General features: G+C 32.4%; 1 protein-coding gene and 1 long non-coding RNA gene across 2 annotated transcripts; one reads left to right on the top strand and one right to left on the bottom strand.

Moving 5' to 3' along the window:
• Nucleotides 1-1,437: 1,437 nt before the first annotated feature.
• LOC117821923 (transcription factor jun-D-like) lies at nt 1,438-7,544 on the top strand. Its single transcript, XM_034696482.1, has 2 exons — nt 1,438-2,095; nt 4,588-7,544. The coding sequence occupies exons 1-2, from the start codon at nt 1,543-1,545 to the stop codon at nt 4,911-4,913; spliced, it is 879 nt and encodes a 292-aa protein (XP_034552373.1). The 5' UTR covers nt 1,438-1,542; the 3' UTR covers nt 4,914-7,544.
• Nucleotides 7,055-11,615, bottom strand: LOC117821924. The gene is made up of 2 exons (XR_004633093.1): nt 11,502-11,615; nt 7,055-7,841 (listed from the first exon to the last, which is right to left on the bottom strand). It is a non-coding gene; the product is annotated as an uncharacterized LOC117821924 (long non-coding RNA).
• Nucleotides 11,616-16,631: the final 5,016 nt, after the last annotated feature.

Raw genomic sequence — 16,631 nt, 5'->3', positions numbered from 1 at the left:
CCTGAGTTTAATTTCTAAAACTGATGAATATTGGGTTGAAAGAGAAGATTTTTAAAAAGTAAACTGCATACATCTTTTTTTATTTGTAATGATCTCCATTTCAAAGTTATTCACAAATAGTTTAAACAAACAGTATAATCACATAAGTTAAAAACATATGTAATAAAACATATTTAAATGATAAGAACAGAAAGAAATGTAAGAAATATTATCAATCAAAAGCTAAGAAAATAAGGCGTCAAGACAACAGGTGCAAAAACAGTCATAGTTTACAGTAGCTGAAAGGCTATTTAAAATAAAAAACCTTAAACAGGAATCACAAATTCTGTCTAAGGGCTTTTGAGATATCTGTTTCAATGTTTGAATTAGTTTCTTTCTTTAAAGCAAGAAAGTGAGGGTTTTAACTTGGTAAATTTACATTTATATGTTTTTTTGTTTGTTTTTTTGTCACAGTGTATTAACTGAATTTTCCATACAGACAAAGACCAAATACAACATAGACACCATAGAAATAATAAATAATGAGAAAACAAAAATAGATACAACTGGCTTTCAGTCAGGACAGCAATGGGAAAAAGATTATTATAAAAACAAACACACAAAACAAGAAAATAAATAATAGTAGTACTGACCATAATAATAATAATAATAATAATAATAATAATAATAATAATGATACTACTACTACTACTACTACTACTACTACTACTAATAATAATAATAATAATAATGAAACTACTACTTCTACTACTACTACTACTACTACTACTACTACTAATAATAATAATAATAATAATAATGAAACTACTACTTCTACTACTACTACTACTAATAATAATAATAAGAAGAAGAAGAAGAAGAAGAAGAAGAAGAAGAAGAATAGGAATAAGAATAAGAAGAAGAATAAGAATAATAAAGAGGAGAAATATATAAATAACTAATGTAAAAATAAATGTAAAAGTGCACCAGATCACAGAGTTTGTGTTTTCACACAGCCACACCCTCTTTCATGGATCAAGTGGCATAGTCAATCTCTTCACATAAGAAATAAAACGCTGCCGTACTCTATCATACTCTATCATATACATTTATTTACAAGTTTTAAACTTTGCCAGAAATATTAAGTTTATAATAAAATATCCATATAAAAATTTCCATAGATGTCACATTAAAATTAAATTGGTCAAAAAAGAAAAAAATCTAGAAGAAGCTTGAAATTACAAATAACATAAAAATAAATCTACAAGTCTTGCTCTAATTTAAAAGTAGGCCTTCGTTATGTAGACATTAGAATAGATGAATAACTGTCTCAGTATAAGATTCACTGAAGGCTTACATCGATGTCTTTTATTAATTGAATACAGAAGGATTTCTACTGAATAATTAAAGCTGAGGAATCCTCTTTTAGATCATTTTTGATCACTGGTGTCACAATAATCTACGTCACAGCACGTCGACTTCCGGCGCGTTAAAGTGACGTAAAGCTGGAAAAGATACACGGGAAGTGTTTATGATTAAGTTGGTTCGCTTGATCGCGGAATTATGAATAAGGTCCATAATTGGCAGGAGAATGAAATCCGAGAACTTTTGACGATCCGTGCCTCGGAGCAGATCCGGCACCTGATCACGGGCACCGTGAAGGACTCGGTGGTCTACCAGAGAATGAGCAAACTGCTGTCGGAGAGGGGGGTGTACAGGACACATATGCAGGTTATCAGCAAACTCAAGTCCCTGAGGAAGCATTACCTCAGGTACCACCAGCAGAAGGTCCGGACCGGCTGCGACCGCGTCAACTGGCCGTTCTACGACCTGTGCCACTGGGCTTTCGGGAACGGCCCCGCGGGGGCTCCACTGAAGCGGCACAGGAGCCCCTCGCCCCCTCCTTCACGCCCACCCTCGCAGCAGCTCTCTCCTCCTCATCCTCCTCATCCTCCTCCTCCTCCTCTCTCCATCAGCGACGAGCATCACGAGGTCGTGGTCGGCCTCTGGGACGACGTGGACGACCAAGAGATCAACAAGCATCTGGGTCCAGTGGAGGCAGAGGACGAGGAGGAGCAGTACAGCCCATCAGAACCGCTACAGCCTGTCAATGCCTGTGAGTACAGCTGCTGTTATCACACATGGATGAGAAGAGTGGTCTCACACCACACATGGGTGGACCTGGAGTGGGTGAAAGTGCACCACTTCTTGAATACATTCTAGTATCATAACCTTATACAGAGAGTTGTTCTTGCACTAATGTAAACATACTTCTGCTTTAACCTAAGATTAGTTCAATCATGCATTGACAAGTCATTCAGCTGTTTTATGACCCTTATTTGCAAGCCTCCTGAAAATCAACAGGTGATGGTACATAGTCTTATGATGTTAATGACATAGCAAAGTGCATGCAGAGAGTAAAGGCAAGTAAACAACAACAATAACATCAGCTATCAGTCTTTTTCTATTAATAATGTGTATATTTTTCATCCTACTGGATTTTAAAGTGTAGCCTATTTTGAACAAGTTATTTGAATCACCTACAGGAGAAAATAAATGCTTTTTTTAATGATTATTAACTGAATATTTTGTGGGAAACAGAAAAAAACAGAAAATAGTATACTCAGCTCATTTGTGTTTATATAGCACCGTTCATATGTTCAAGCATGCAGTTCAAAGTGCTTCACAAAAGAACAGAGAGACAGAAAACAACAGCAACAGATAAAAACTTACAAGACTGAAACAAGATAAAGGAATGTGATATGAAATACTTTAAAAATAACAATTAAATAAGTCAATTAAATCAAACAAACAAATACTAGAAAAATAAGATAAAAGAAAATAATTATAAAAGAAAAAGAGAGAATAAAAATAAAGATGATGCTAAAACAATGATCATTAAAGTTATAAAAGTTGTAATGCAGTCCAGGGCTAAAAGGAAATGACTTCAAGTTAAAAGCCATAGAGCTTTTCCTCGAGGGTTACTAAGATGCCCCAAATATTCAAAGTTAAAAACAAAATCTGAAATTGTGCACCGTTTCTAAAAATAGCAGCAAGTCAAGGAAGCATGTGTCCCTCTGCTTTCTCAAAGTATCCTAAGATGTCTTCTGTTCCTCCCAACCTAAAAATACATGAATATTCATCAGTTATATGCAGATACTAGTTTGTATTGGTTAAAATTACAGTGCCTAAATAATTTAAATTTAATCATTGTGCGCTTAATGGTCAAACAGTCAGCAGCAGATAGATAGATAGATAGATAGATAGATAGATAGATAGATAGATAGATAGATAGATAGATAGATAGATAGACAGACAGACAGACAGACAGACAGACGGACAGACAGACAGACAGACAGACAGACAGATAGATAGATAGATACAATAATAATAATAATAATAATTATAATAATAATAATAGTTATAATAATAATAATGATAATAATAATTATAATAAAAATGATAATAATAAATATAACAATAATAGTTATAATAATAATAATAATAATAGTTATAATTATGATAATAATAATAATAATAATAGTTATAATAATGTTAATAATAATAATAATAGTTATAATAATAATAATAATAATAATAGTTATAATAATAATAATAATAATAATAGTTATAATAATAATAATAATGATAATAATAATGATAATAATAATACTAGTTATAATAATAATAGTTATAATAATGATAAGAATAATAATAATAGTTATTATAATAATAATAATAATAATAGTTGTAATAATAATAATAATGATTATAATAATGATAATAATAATACTAGTTATAATAATAATAATAACAACAATAATAATAATAATAGTTATTATAATAATAATAATAATAACAATAATAATAATTGTTATAATAATAATAGTTATAATAATAATAGTTATAATAATAATAGTTATAATAATAATAATAGTTATAATAGTTATAATAATAATAATAATAGTAATAATAATAATAGTTATAATAATAATGATAATAATAGTTATAATAATAATAATAATAGTTATAATAATAATAGTTATAATAATGATAGTAATAATAATAATAATGATAGTAATAATAATAATAATAGTTATAATAATAATAATAACAAACATGATAATAATAATAATAATAATAATAATTATGATGATAATAATAATAATAATAATAATAATAATAATAATGATAAGGTGAATATAAAATAAGATCAAATAAAAGATATTATAGCAGATATATATACCCTATACACACTTCTACATTTCTATCTTATGAATCGATAGTAAGGTAAGTTATTGCACGGATAAAAAGTAAAAAATAAAGTAAAGTAAATTTTCCATCTTTGCTATCAGATATAACATTTTATGTTCATTTGAATGAGAATACTCCGGTGTTATCTCCTTAACCTCGTGACGAGTCTATTTTCATGTCAAGTGTAAAGAAAAAAAGACCAATAAAAGTGTGTCACTGTCCTGTACCTGACAGGCTCCTCTCCCTCTCTCTCTCTCTCTCTCTCTCTCTCTCTCTCTCTCTCTCTCTCTCTCTCTCTCTCTCTCTCTCTCTCTCTCTCTCTCTCTCTCTCTCTCTCTCCCTCTTGATTTTCAGCTTACAAGGTTCCATCAAAGAGAAGGAAAACAACAGTGATGGATCAAGTCTCCACCTTGGTGAAAGCGACGGTCTCTCAGCTCAGAGAGATGGACGCGTCCATGCAGGCACAGGAAGACGCCCGACTGCAGAGGCTCATGGACCACGAGAAAGAAATGCAGAACAATCTGATGTGTCAGCTGGTGGACATGCACGAACGGATCAGCAGAGAAAACTATGAAAGACACCTGGAGCTGGTGGACAGGATTCTATCGAGGTTCCCCTCGCCTTCAGGACCTTCAGGACCTTCAGGACCTTCAGGACCCTCAGGACCTTCAGGACACTGACACTTCCTGTGTGATAGCATATGACAGGTTCTACAGGTGTAGGGGACGTTTTTCTCTCTCTCTCTCTATCTTCTCCACCAGCTGACTGGTGCCAAAGCCAACATTCCTCATTATTTTCTCTGATTTTTTAAAATCATTATGACTAAGAGAAAATCTCTGAGATCATCCTGCCCTTTAATTACGACTCTGCTCTCTTGTAGCTGATAAAAAAAACAGGTTAAAAACAAGCCACATTCACCCTCCATCACGCTCTGTCACCACACCGAGTCACTGCTCATGTAGCTTCAACATTTCATTTGTAAGCTGTTATGGTGCCGAGAAGACACACGACTGAAGAGGAATGAAAACAAACACTAAATTCAACACTGCTCAAAGTTCGGCTCAAATATTCCACTCCAAGAAGTAATATATATTCATGCATGTTGTTACGTGATTACTTCATGCAACATGCAAGAAAAACGTTGGCAGTATACTTTGACTGAAGCAAGCGTTTGTGTTCTCCAACTCCTGACTGAGGGCTGAGGAATAGCTCATTTTTAAAATGGGCATTAACCTCAGAATTTCAACAATTAAACACCATTCAATGTATTTATAAATGTATATTATTTTACATTTCAAAATGATTTAAAAGTCCATATTAACAGTGTAAGACAACTCTTACCAGGGTCTTTATTTGAGAATCAGATAAATGCAGTTAATGTGCGTTATGATGGAGACTGTTAGATCTGGTGGACTGAAACATGACTTAGAGGAAGGAGACGCCTTCAAAGTGCTTATTCTGTGGAGTACAGTGTTTATTAGTTTTTTTTAAAGGATACCATTGTTACACATCTCAAACTGTGCAGGAGTGCAAAAATGTGCAATCAGTGTCAATATTGTGTGCAGTTACTCTGAAATAATGTTGATCACTCACTGACGTCCAAAGATTCCTCATTAATGCGACAGCATTTGCACTTCTCAGGAGTTCCAGTTTGTTTGCTTTTCCCTGTTTCATCCTGATCCTGTCTGCCTGAAGCTGTTCTCCACGAGGGACAGGACTGTGACATGCCAACCTAAGAGTGTCCCTTTAGACTCAAGCCTTTCACAGTATTGACTAGCCCCTCATTTATCAAGCGCTGTAGTGAACTACTTATTTAGTCCCACACGTAGGTCTGTGGCGATTCACACACTCCAAAATAATGCTCGGCCAGCTTTTCGTTATGCATTTGCCTGCTGACATCAGTCTAATAAGCTTCGTTTGACACTAAAACACAAAGTGCATTTTACTTTTGATGTGTCATTAGGGTTGCAAAGGGGTGGAAAATCTTCGGATAGTTTCAGACTGACATTCTGGGGAATTTTGGAAATATTCCAAATTGGAAAGTTTCCATGGGAATTAACTGTGAATTGAGGTTAATTGAATGGAAAGGTTTCAGCGGTAAATGCCTGCTTTATTCCCGTTTATTCCCATACATTCCTGTTAATTCCCATGGAAACTTTCCAACTTTTTAAAATTCTCTGAATTTTGCAGCCCTACGTGTCATCTGGAAGGTTTCAAAGTGAAATGCTTCATTCAAAAGCACAGGGGTGTTATTTCCAATCACGGTGATAGAAAGAGCAGGGAGACACAGATCTTACTTATATTGTGTGGCAACAAAGAAATAAAATAGTGTGTGATAAAAAAAAAAATGGCGCTTACATTTTGGACCTCAATAGCTTTGAGGTTAACACGTTGATACAGACAGACCTACTTACAGCTCCAAATGATCTAGTGTACTTTAATTAGCCGGACAGATATCAGTGGGGTTTCTACATCATGTGTGTGATCATCTGGAGCATATTTATTTACTGTAAATTCAACATAACTTAACATGTGTGCTAGATGGTAACATCTGTGTAACATCGTGCTGAATATCAGATTGAGCAGCTTCTGTGAAAATGAAAGAAGACAGAGTGCTTCAGAAGTACGACGTGTGTCAGAGAGAATCCTCACAGAGCTGAAGCTTTCTGTTCCACTCAGAATGCTGTGAGATCTTCATTCTTGAACATTGTTGAAGTTTGTTTTTTTGGTGTTTATCGTGAAACATTTCTGTAAATATCATATTTCGGTCGACCCTCATGTGTGTTGATGGAAAGTGCAAGAAAAAGAAATAAGCAGTTGATGCGGTTAAACTCTGAGCTTTATTAGAAACGTCTGTTTAGAGATTCTTCCACAAAGAACAAACCGATGGTTTGAAAGAGATCGCTGCTCTCGGTGTCCTTCTTGGCTGACACGAAATTCCCGGTTGCGATCTCTGTCGTCAGCAATCCGGGAGAAAACGTGTCATTGAGGAGAAACACCAGACAACCTTCGCTCCAGTCACAACACTCCAGGAGATTATTTCAAATAGACAACACAGCGTTACACTCAGGCCTCATGCACGTCACTTTCACTTTTCATCTTCATTTCAGTGAAACAAAACTGATCTCACTCTGACTGATCGTCTGAATCAGCGAGCAGAAGAACTCTACGTTTCTTCTTCTCACCTTTTGTTTTCTACTCTGTGGCTCAGTCAGCTGGATGTGCATTTTACTGTACATACTTTTATACTGTTCTCAACTGTTACATGTGTTTTACTGTTTGTTTATGAAACAATAAAGATTTCAACTGAATGAACACGCTTCCATTTTCAGAGAGAAGAGTGATAAAAGTGAGTAAATGATGATGATGATGATGATGGTGTTTGGGAGGAAGAAGGACGCTCCTCTCGGTGTCTTCAGTGATGAGTCAGTCAGCCCATCTGCTCAGGATGTCCTGTGCACTGTGGGATGGAAACGGAGCCCATAACCAGCTGAAGCTCACGATCACAGCTGCATTATGGGTTCCGTTACAATCCCACCCACCAAAACGAGAGTAGACTGGGGCTCAGGTCTGCTCAGGTCTGATCGGGTCTGCTCAGGGTGACAAAGCTAGATGAGAAAATAAAAGAAGTTCTCATCAGAGAGAAAATGTAGATTCAGAATAAGACTTATCGACGAGTGATGCTTCAGCAGAAGGACAACACCTCAACTGTGCCTCTTCCGGCACTCTCGTAAATTTAAACCTCTCTCTCTCCTCCCCTTTCATTCTCAGATCTGCACCTCTCCCTCCCTCCCTCCCCCATTTCAATCCATTTAGGGCTCTCAAGGGGGTTCGTTGTGCCGGGAGCTACGGTGGCTCCCCTAATAAACTATCCTAAACAAGCAAAGTAAAAGTTCACCGTCAAATTCAGAATCCCTACTCCAATAGATCATGAAATGATTGTTAAATGATTTCCTGTTGATGGAGCGGTCCTTGCTCGTGAAAAACTTAGTCAGTCAAAAGTTGAACACTCTGAAGATTAATACTGAAGACTTCAAAACTATGAAAGAACATATATGGAATTATTGAATGAACCAAAAAGTGTTAAACAAAGCAGAATCTGTTTTATATTTTAGATTCTGTAAAGTAGCCCCCTTTTTCCTTCATGACAGCTTTGCACACTCTTGGTATTCTCTCAGTCTGCTTCATGAAGTGGTCTCCTGGAATGGTTTCTAATGAACATGAGCCTTGTCAAGAGTTCATTTGTAGAATGACTTGCCTTCTTAATGTGTTTGAGACCATCAGTTGTGTTGTTCAGAGGTAGGGTTAGCACACAATGGATAGCCCTATTTGACTACTGTTGTAATCCAGATTATGGAAAAACCAGATTATTTCATAGTTTTGATGTCTTCAGTATTAATCTACAATGTTGAAAATAATTAGAATAAATACAAACCATTGAGTGAGAAGGTGTGTCCAAACTTTTGACTGGTAGTGTATCTCAAACAATTAGGAAGTCATGAAAAGTTCAATATTAACCTTCAGTTATTTCTCAAAGTAAAAAAAGGAGTATTCTCTAATTGACACGTAAAGTAGAAAGTCTCAAGTATTTATCTATTGAATCTAATTTTGATAATTATAACCTACAGTAAAAAAAAATCGCATAATATTAATTTATTTCATTTAGAGTTACTTTACTATTTTCAATTTCAAGTGACTTTGTTTTGTTCAACTCCTCCCTCTGATCACTGAACAATATCCTGTACTCTGTGCAATAACCATACAATACTCTGTACAACATCCTCACCACATTAACATCCTTGAATACACAGTATCTCCTTCATTCCCTTCATGAGCTTTTGAACATTCATAATTCTAACTATTCTGCGCTTCTGTATATACTGTATTTAATCTGATCTTTATTCATTTTATTCTATTTTATTTGATCTTTAATTTATTTTATTGTATCTTTGTTTATTGTATTTTATTCGTATTTATATCTTGTTTTATTCCTCCTTCTTTTCATATTTTGACTTTCTTACATATTGTTAATAAGAGCTCTGTAATGACTGAATTCCCTCCCCGGGATAAATAAAGTATTTCTGATTCTGACACTTTACAAATAAAGCTTACAGCTAAAATCAAACAAACAATTTAAATTAGGAAAATATTTCACATAGTTACTTTCTTACAGGTATTTATTAGTACAAATTGAATCAATCCAACACTATGACACAAAATAAAATGTTTCAGGTATTTATCTACAAAGTTTAATTTTGATACTTACTAACAACTAAAAAAACACATGAAAACATTAAATAGAACATTTTGTTTACTTTATTAATATCACTATACTTTTTAAAATTATACTTTGAAGTTTTATTTTAAAAAAGGAAGAAATTTTTTAAGGATATTCTTATTTTTGCACCAGTCTGTTATATTTTATCCTCCTGTCAGATCAGCAAAAGCAGCACTTTGATGAATTAAACAACAACTTGTCCCTGAGCTTGATTCCAGTGATAGACTGTTGCATGCAAAAGGTTCAGTGGAATAACTCTGCAGCAGAATTAACACATCTGAATCTCTGTTTTTAGTTGAGTCCCCTTTCAGTCCCGAGACTACCTAATTTCAGACTACCAGTAATGGCTCACAGCATAAAGAAACCAGAGCTCTGCTGACTCTGATTACTTTCATAGTGACTGTACAAACTCTGACTGTCATGTATTCTGAATATGAAATGCTGTGGATGAGTCAGAACAGATTTATTTGACAAAGGGAGACTATAGGAAAATATTTTATCTCTGCTTTCAGACAGCAGACATCTTCAGTGTGACACACCTTTGCTTACAGCAGCTGCAGAGACCGAACTGTCAACATGTTTGATAGAATCAAAGTTCACTGACTTGATAACCTGGTTGTTAACACTTACTCATGACTGTGGCAGCAACATAACAATAAAGAGTTAAGAGGGTTAGTGGTTCCCTGAAATATGAATAGTCTTATGATTATCCTCAATGTAAATGATTAAAGCAGTTACAGAAGAATAGATACGGATGATAATGTCAAAAGAATTCTCAAAATGTACCACACAGATATAATTTCCTCAGTAATTGTGTTGTTATTTTTCTCAATTTGATCTAAGTTCTAGAATTTTTTAAAAACAGAAATGTAGAAGTATTTTCATGATTCTTTTTAAATACAAATTAAGACAAATTAAACATTCAAACTCAGAAATGTAGTTTTATGTTAAAGTGAGCTATAACCAAAGTCAGTTTTCATGTGTTCAGTATGTATAAAGATATTTATCTGAGAGGCTTTAAGCTTACAGAGTGTTTAAAAAACTCTTCTGGAGATTTTAAAGTCTATCAATATTTTTTTCTTTTTGTAAAGTTTTAACATTTTTATTGGATGTATAGAGAATTAAAGTGCTTCAGCCTCTTTAGGATTCTTTACAAACCACAAAGGAGAAAACATCAGCCTCTTTCTTTTAGCACAAAAGAAAGAGCTCCAAACTCTCTGCATCTGAAGCTAAGAGGATCTTTAAAAGCTGATCCTGACAACTCCAACATTTCCTCTCCAAAATGTCCATCACATTAAAACACTGACTCGGTATCTCTTACAGAGTGAGAAATACAAGTGGGCCATTACAGCCATGTCTGTTCTTGAAAAACCTGTTCAGAATAATCTGAGACGGCAGGCTGCACGAGAGGTCAAGCTGAGAGAGAGAGAGAGAGAGAGAGAGAGAGAGAGAGAGAGAGAGAGAGAGAGAGAGAGAGAGAGAGAGAGAGAGAGAGAGAGAGAGAGAGAATAGGAAGGAGAGAGCTCTACAAACATTAAGGAAGAGATTCACATCGTGAGACTATCTTCAGACTCAGATCCTGATTTAAAGCTGACAGTATTTCTCCTGTCCTCAGAACTCTACAGAATAAAAAGGAAATCTTAAAGAAGAGAAATAAAGAGATAGAGGAATTGATTTAAACAACAGGCTGACATATGCTTTCACTTTGTCCTCTCTACTTTAACCCTTCATAAGAAAGTGTGAAGCCTCTCTCTGAGAATGATCCCATGTGTTTCCTGCAGTAAAAGAAGGTTTAAGAGAGGAGTGGAAGGGCAGAGTTTAAAGACATTAAATAGGGAGAAAGAGAAAGGACTGAGGATTGACATTAAACAAAGCAGACAGGTTGAAAGATCACCAGGAGCTGATAGAAACACAGCAGCATGAATGATTCCCTCTGAAGGTGAAGTCTGATAAATACTGTCTTAAAGTTGAAAGTGTGTAAAGTTCTCACCGACTCCTCAGAGAGCTGCTTCCTCTGCTGTCGATCCACTAACACTTCGGAGAGTCCACACTTCCTCTTTAAATAGTCAGGAGACTTCTTTCACTTTCACTTCTCCTCATCACTAAACTCCTCCTTTCCTTCCCTCGTCCACTCCCTCCCTGACCCCTTTTATTACGGAGAGATAGGCAGTTTGTATTTCGTACTGTTATTTCAGAAGGATTTCAAAGTGATTGTAATTGTATCCCTTGTGTCAAACAGAACCAGAGTTTTCATATGAGCTTGGATCTTTGCTCGTCTTGTTGCGCTGTCATTGTTAATGTTACAATAAATCCAGAATGATCAGATAGTGTAGTTTCTGTATTGAACACTGTGTACAGTGTAACTGTATGAATATACTGTTACTATAATATTTCATCAAAAAGACAAGTAAAAATCACTTTATGATGAGAGCGCTCTGTGTTTCATCTTAAAGTAAAGAAGTTTATTTCAGACAGGGAATAACTGCTTACTATTATTTTCATTACTGGAGCCAACCAATTTTCACCATGTGGCCCAGTCTTACTTTAAGACGTAATAATAACGATAATAATAATAATAATAATAATAATAATAATAATAATAATAATAATAATAACAATAAAATGAATATGAATATGAATATGAATATAAATATGAATATGAATATGAATAACACAATTAATAATATGAACACTAATTATACTAATTATAATAATAACATAGTAATGATAGTAATAATAACAATATTATTATTATTATTATAAGTAGTAGTAGTAGTAGTAGTAGTAGTAGTAGTAGTAGTAGTATTATCATTATTATCAGTAGTAGTATTAGTAGTATTAGTAGTATTAGTATTAGTAGTAGTAGTAATAGTATTATTATTATTATTATTATTTTGCTGCCTTGCTCTTCTTTGCTTTTTTTTTTTGCACTGTTTTCCTTTGCTTTTCTATTGTTTAATTTTATCTTATTTTCCTGTAAAGCGCTTGGAGAATCTTTTAATGCGCTTTTATAAATAAAATGTATTATTATTATTATTATTATTATTATTATTATTATTATTATTATTATTATTATTATTAATAATAATAATAATAATAATACCTAAGTTTTATATAGCGCTTTTAAATAACTCAAAGACGCTTTACAAATAAATAAATACAAATAATTTTATATTAGTATAGTATATTATTATACTAATTATAATAATAAAATAGTAATAATAATACAAAAAAAGTAATGATAGCAATAATAATAATTATCATAGCAATAATAATAGTAATAAAAATAATACTAATTATTATTATTATTATTATACTTCTTATAATAATAAAAGAGTAATAATAACACGAAAAGTTAATAACAATAGCAATGATATCAATAATAATAATAATAATAATAATAATAATAATAACAATACAAATGATAATAACTACAACCTTCATAATAATCATCATATTAATAATTAAAAATATATAATTGTAGTCTGTCAGATCATTAATTAACAAATCACATATATCTTAAATAAGAACATGTTCATGCAGATAGTTTTGGATTATGGGCCGATGATTAATCCAGACTAAGACTTTTGGTGTTAACTTCATTTAAGAGTATTTTTCAGAGCTCTGAGCACCATGACAATTCCAGAGAAATCTTTATAAACCTTTATAAATACATATAAAGAGACACACTAAATCGATTACTTGATGAGATAGCACTGAAGATACGAGAGAGAATCAGGCCACTACTGTTTGCATTCCGTGATTTTTTTTTTACATTGATTTTTTATTCTCTGCATTTAAGACTCTGCTGTGCTTGGATGAACCTGTAGATGCATGTTCTACATCTTTTATTTAGAAATGATTTATATCAGTTACGTTTTTGAAACATTTTGAAAATATCATGTAGAGTTCTGTTCATTCCTCAAGAGTCCTGAGACCACATTGATTATGAATTAGCACTCAATGAGATTAATAGATTCATTGATTGATGAACATAATTAACTGCATGCAGTAATGCCATCTCTTTCTTTTTTACTGTTTATTTTGTACAAAAACAGAAATGCACTTCTTTTTGCTTTACCAAAATAACAATAAACTAATGAGTAAATGATCAAATACATAACAAAAAGTTTGTTGTAGTTTTTGTTTACAGGTGGAAAACAAACAACTCAACTTTTTGTAATCCAACATGTATTTGTTGATAGAAAACATGTTTGTTATTCATAAAGTAAGTTATACAGGAATGATATATGTTGTAAAAATGGTTTGATCCTAAGTTGGGTTTATCTGTGTGATCAGGGGTATGATGGGGCTTTTTTGTTAGTATTTGAGAAGTTGGTGTTTCTTTTTTTGTGCAGAAAATTCAGTTTGTATCCAGTGATATGATAAAACTGTGATTAGAGTTTACAGAAAGTACCTAAAGGACAGGCGCACAGCAGAGACAGAAATGTCAGTGAGCTTTAAATTGGTGATATTTTGGTGATATTCATGGAAAGAGTCATCATCAAGTGACTTGGTTGACATATGGGATTCTATCAGTTGTAAAGTTTGAAAAGAGTTTTACAACATGTAAAATAACATAACATCTACAAGTCACTGAAATAAAAGATAAAAACAACCTTGGTGTTAAGAATAAAAGGTGTCAAAAGAAGAAGTAGTGATAGCACTGCAGGGTTCACCTTCATCTGTGTGCTGATTGAGGCCTGGACTCTGACTCTGTCCTCCTGTGTTAATTACAAACATCTGCATGTGACATGATGGATGATGGATGATGGCAGGCAGGTGTGATCAACAGAGTGTGACGGGAGGAGTGCCTCTAATGGCTCCTGGGTTTCAGCCTGGAAAGTCCGGTGGATTCAGCAGAGCACCTGATCCTCCCTGTGGACCTCCAGCAGGCAGAGCGAAGGTGAGGCGCTGCAGGTGGCTGCTCAATCTCTGAGGAAGTCTGGGCATCACTCCCATGTGTTAACCTTGAATATCCTTCAGGACTTAACAGTTCAGCTGTGAGGCACAAATAGGCTCTATCTTCTTTAAAAGGGAATCTAATAATATCTAAATCTAGTGTGTAAACCTCTGCTTTTCAGGAGAACCTTCAATAATAACCACTTGTAGAGTTTTGTGGCACTAAAGGGATGCAAAATGTTCATCTCTTACATGTGATACATTTGAAACAAATGCATATGTCCCACAAAAAACTGAACAATGATTATATTTGATATTGTTAGTGCAACTTAGAGAAACTCTTAATTTGTGCAGGCAGGTCTGCTGAATATGAACAAGTAAAAACTTCATGTGTCTACAGTCAGGACATCAATATTACAACTCTGAAAAACAGAGTTTGCCATTTCTAAGATTCTAGTTATTATTGGTGGAGGTATTTTAATCTCTTCATGAAGTAAAAGAAGCAATAATGCATGTACAAATATTCTGTTTTAAACATTAAAATCCTGCTTTAAATCCATCTAATGTAAAAGTCCCTTTAAAAAAAACATGTATTTAACTGGATTATGAGTGATCCAAGCTGCAGCTTGATGTGGACAGCTTCATCTACAGCAATACTTAGTTGGGTGAATGTTAATCACATTTTATAATCCTAAAAATAATAGTAATATATACAATATTAATCATAATAATGATACTAAAATATAATAGTAATAATAATAATAATAATAATAATAATAATAATGAATTGAAAAAATATAATAATACTAATACCTTTAAAACATATAATAATAATTATAAATAAATATAATAATACTAGTAATACTAAAATAAAATAATCATAATGATAATAATGATCAAAAAAATATAACTCAAATGAATTAAAAATTTTTTTATTAATATTAATAATAATTATAATAAAATAGAATAATCATAATAGTAATGATACAAAAACCACAATAATTAAATTGAAAATTATAATAATAATAATAAAATAACAATAATGATACAAAAAAATTTAATACTAATATTTCTAAAACATATGCTAATAATCATGAAGAAATATAATAATAATAATAATAATAATAATAATAATAATAATGAATCTAAAACATATAATAATAATAATTCTTATAATTATAATAAAATATACTACAAAAAATATAATAATGAATTAAAAAATATAACAATAAGTTAATTAAAAAAAATAATAATAACGATACTTAAAAAAATAATAGTAATTTCTCTAACATATAATAATAATTCTATTAATAATATTAATAAATCTTATCATTATAATCATAATCAGAATAATAATTTTAATTATTATTGTAATAACAATACTAATAATTCTAATAAAATTGAATGATACTAGATATACTAAAAATATAATTATCATAATATAATAGTAACGTATTCTTATTGCTATGGTTACTATTAATATTGCTGTATTCACTTTTTTGTATTATTATTACTATTTTTATAATAATAATAATAATAATAATAATAATAATAGTATATAATATATATATATATATATATATATATATATATATATATATATACACGATATCACTGAATTTCCCCGTTGTGGGACGAGTAAAGGAATCTCTTATCTCTTATCTTATCTCTCTCTTATATATCTAATGTATAGAACCAGTAACGTCAGCTGCCGGCTGTTTTTTAAAGGGTTTTATCTGCTTTATATACCTCTATTTTTATAGCTGTCTATTTATTTACTCCACCACTGTTATTTATTTATAATCTACCACGACATGAAGTACTTATCTACAGCAATGAGACCTGATTGCTGCATTTTGTAATCTCATGTTCACATGGTCAGAATGAAAAAGAAAGTATTCTTGATCCTCAAAAAATAGTGTAGCTCAAGTTCAGTTTATTCCATGTGTTCTGGAGTCAAAGTTTATGAAATGTTAATACTTCACTCTAAATGTTAGATTCCTCTATCGCTCTCTTTGTTTTGAATTGATCGGATCCTCATTTAAGGTTTTAATCAAACATTTAAACATGTTCATCAACATCTCAAGGGAAATAAAAAACGTATTAATAAAGCGTTAATGGAAAGTTAATACAAAAGACTTCCTGATTGTACATGTCATTTTAAGAACTACAGCTTGTGTCTCTGAAACATCTGAGAATGTTTAATCAGTGTCCAAAG

The sequence above is a fragment of the Notolabrus celidotus genome, chromosome 11 (assembly GCF_009762535.1).
Source record: "Notolabrus celidotus isolate fNotCel1 chromosome 11, fNotCel1.pri, whole genome shotgun sequence".
In the NCBI taxonomy this organism is placed as follows: Eukaryota; Metazoa; Chordata; class Actinopteri; order Labriformes; family Labridae; genus Notolabrus; species Notolabrus celidotus.
The sequence above is the reverse complement of the archived record's forward strand: the minus strand, read 5'-3'. Positions and strand labels throughout refer to the sequence as shown.

Bases quoted from the DNA above. Each gene is read 5' to 3' on its own strand.
- LOC117821923 (XM_034696482.1), top strand. From the start codon at position 1,543: ATGAATAAGGTCCATAATTGGCAGGAGAATGAAATCCGAGAACTTTTG. The intron at 2,096-4,587 runs GTGAGTACAGCT...CTTGATTTTCAG, and splicing joins GCTACAGCCTGTCAATGCCT to CTTACAAGGTTCCATCAAAG.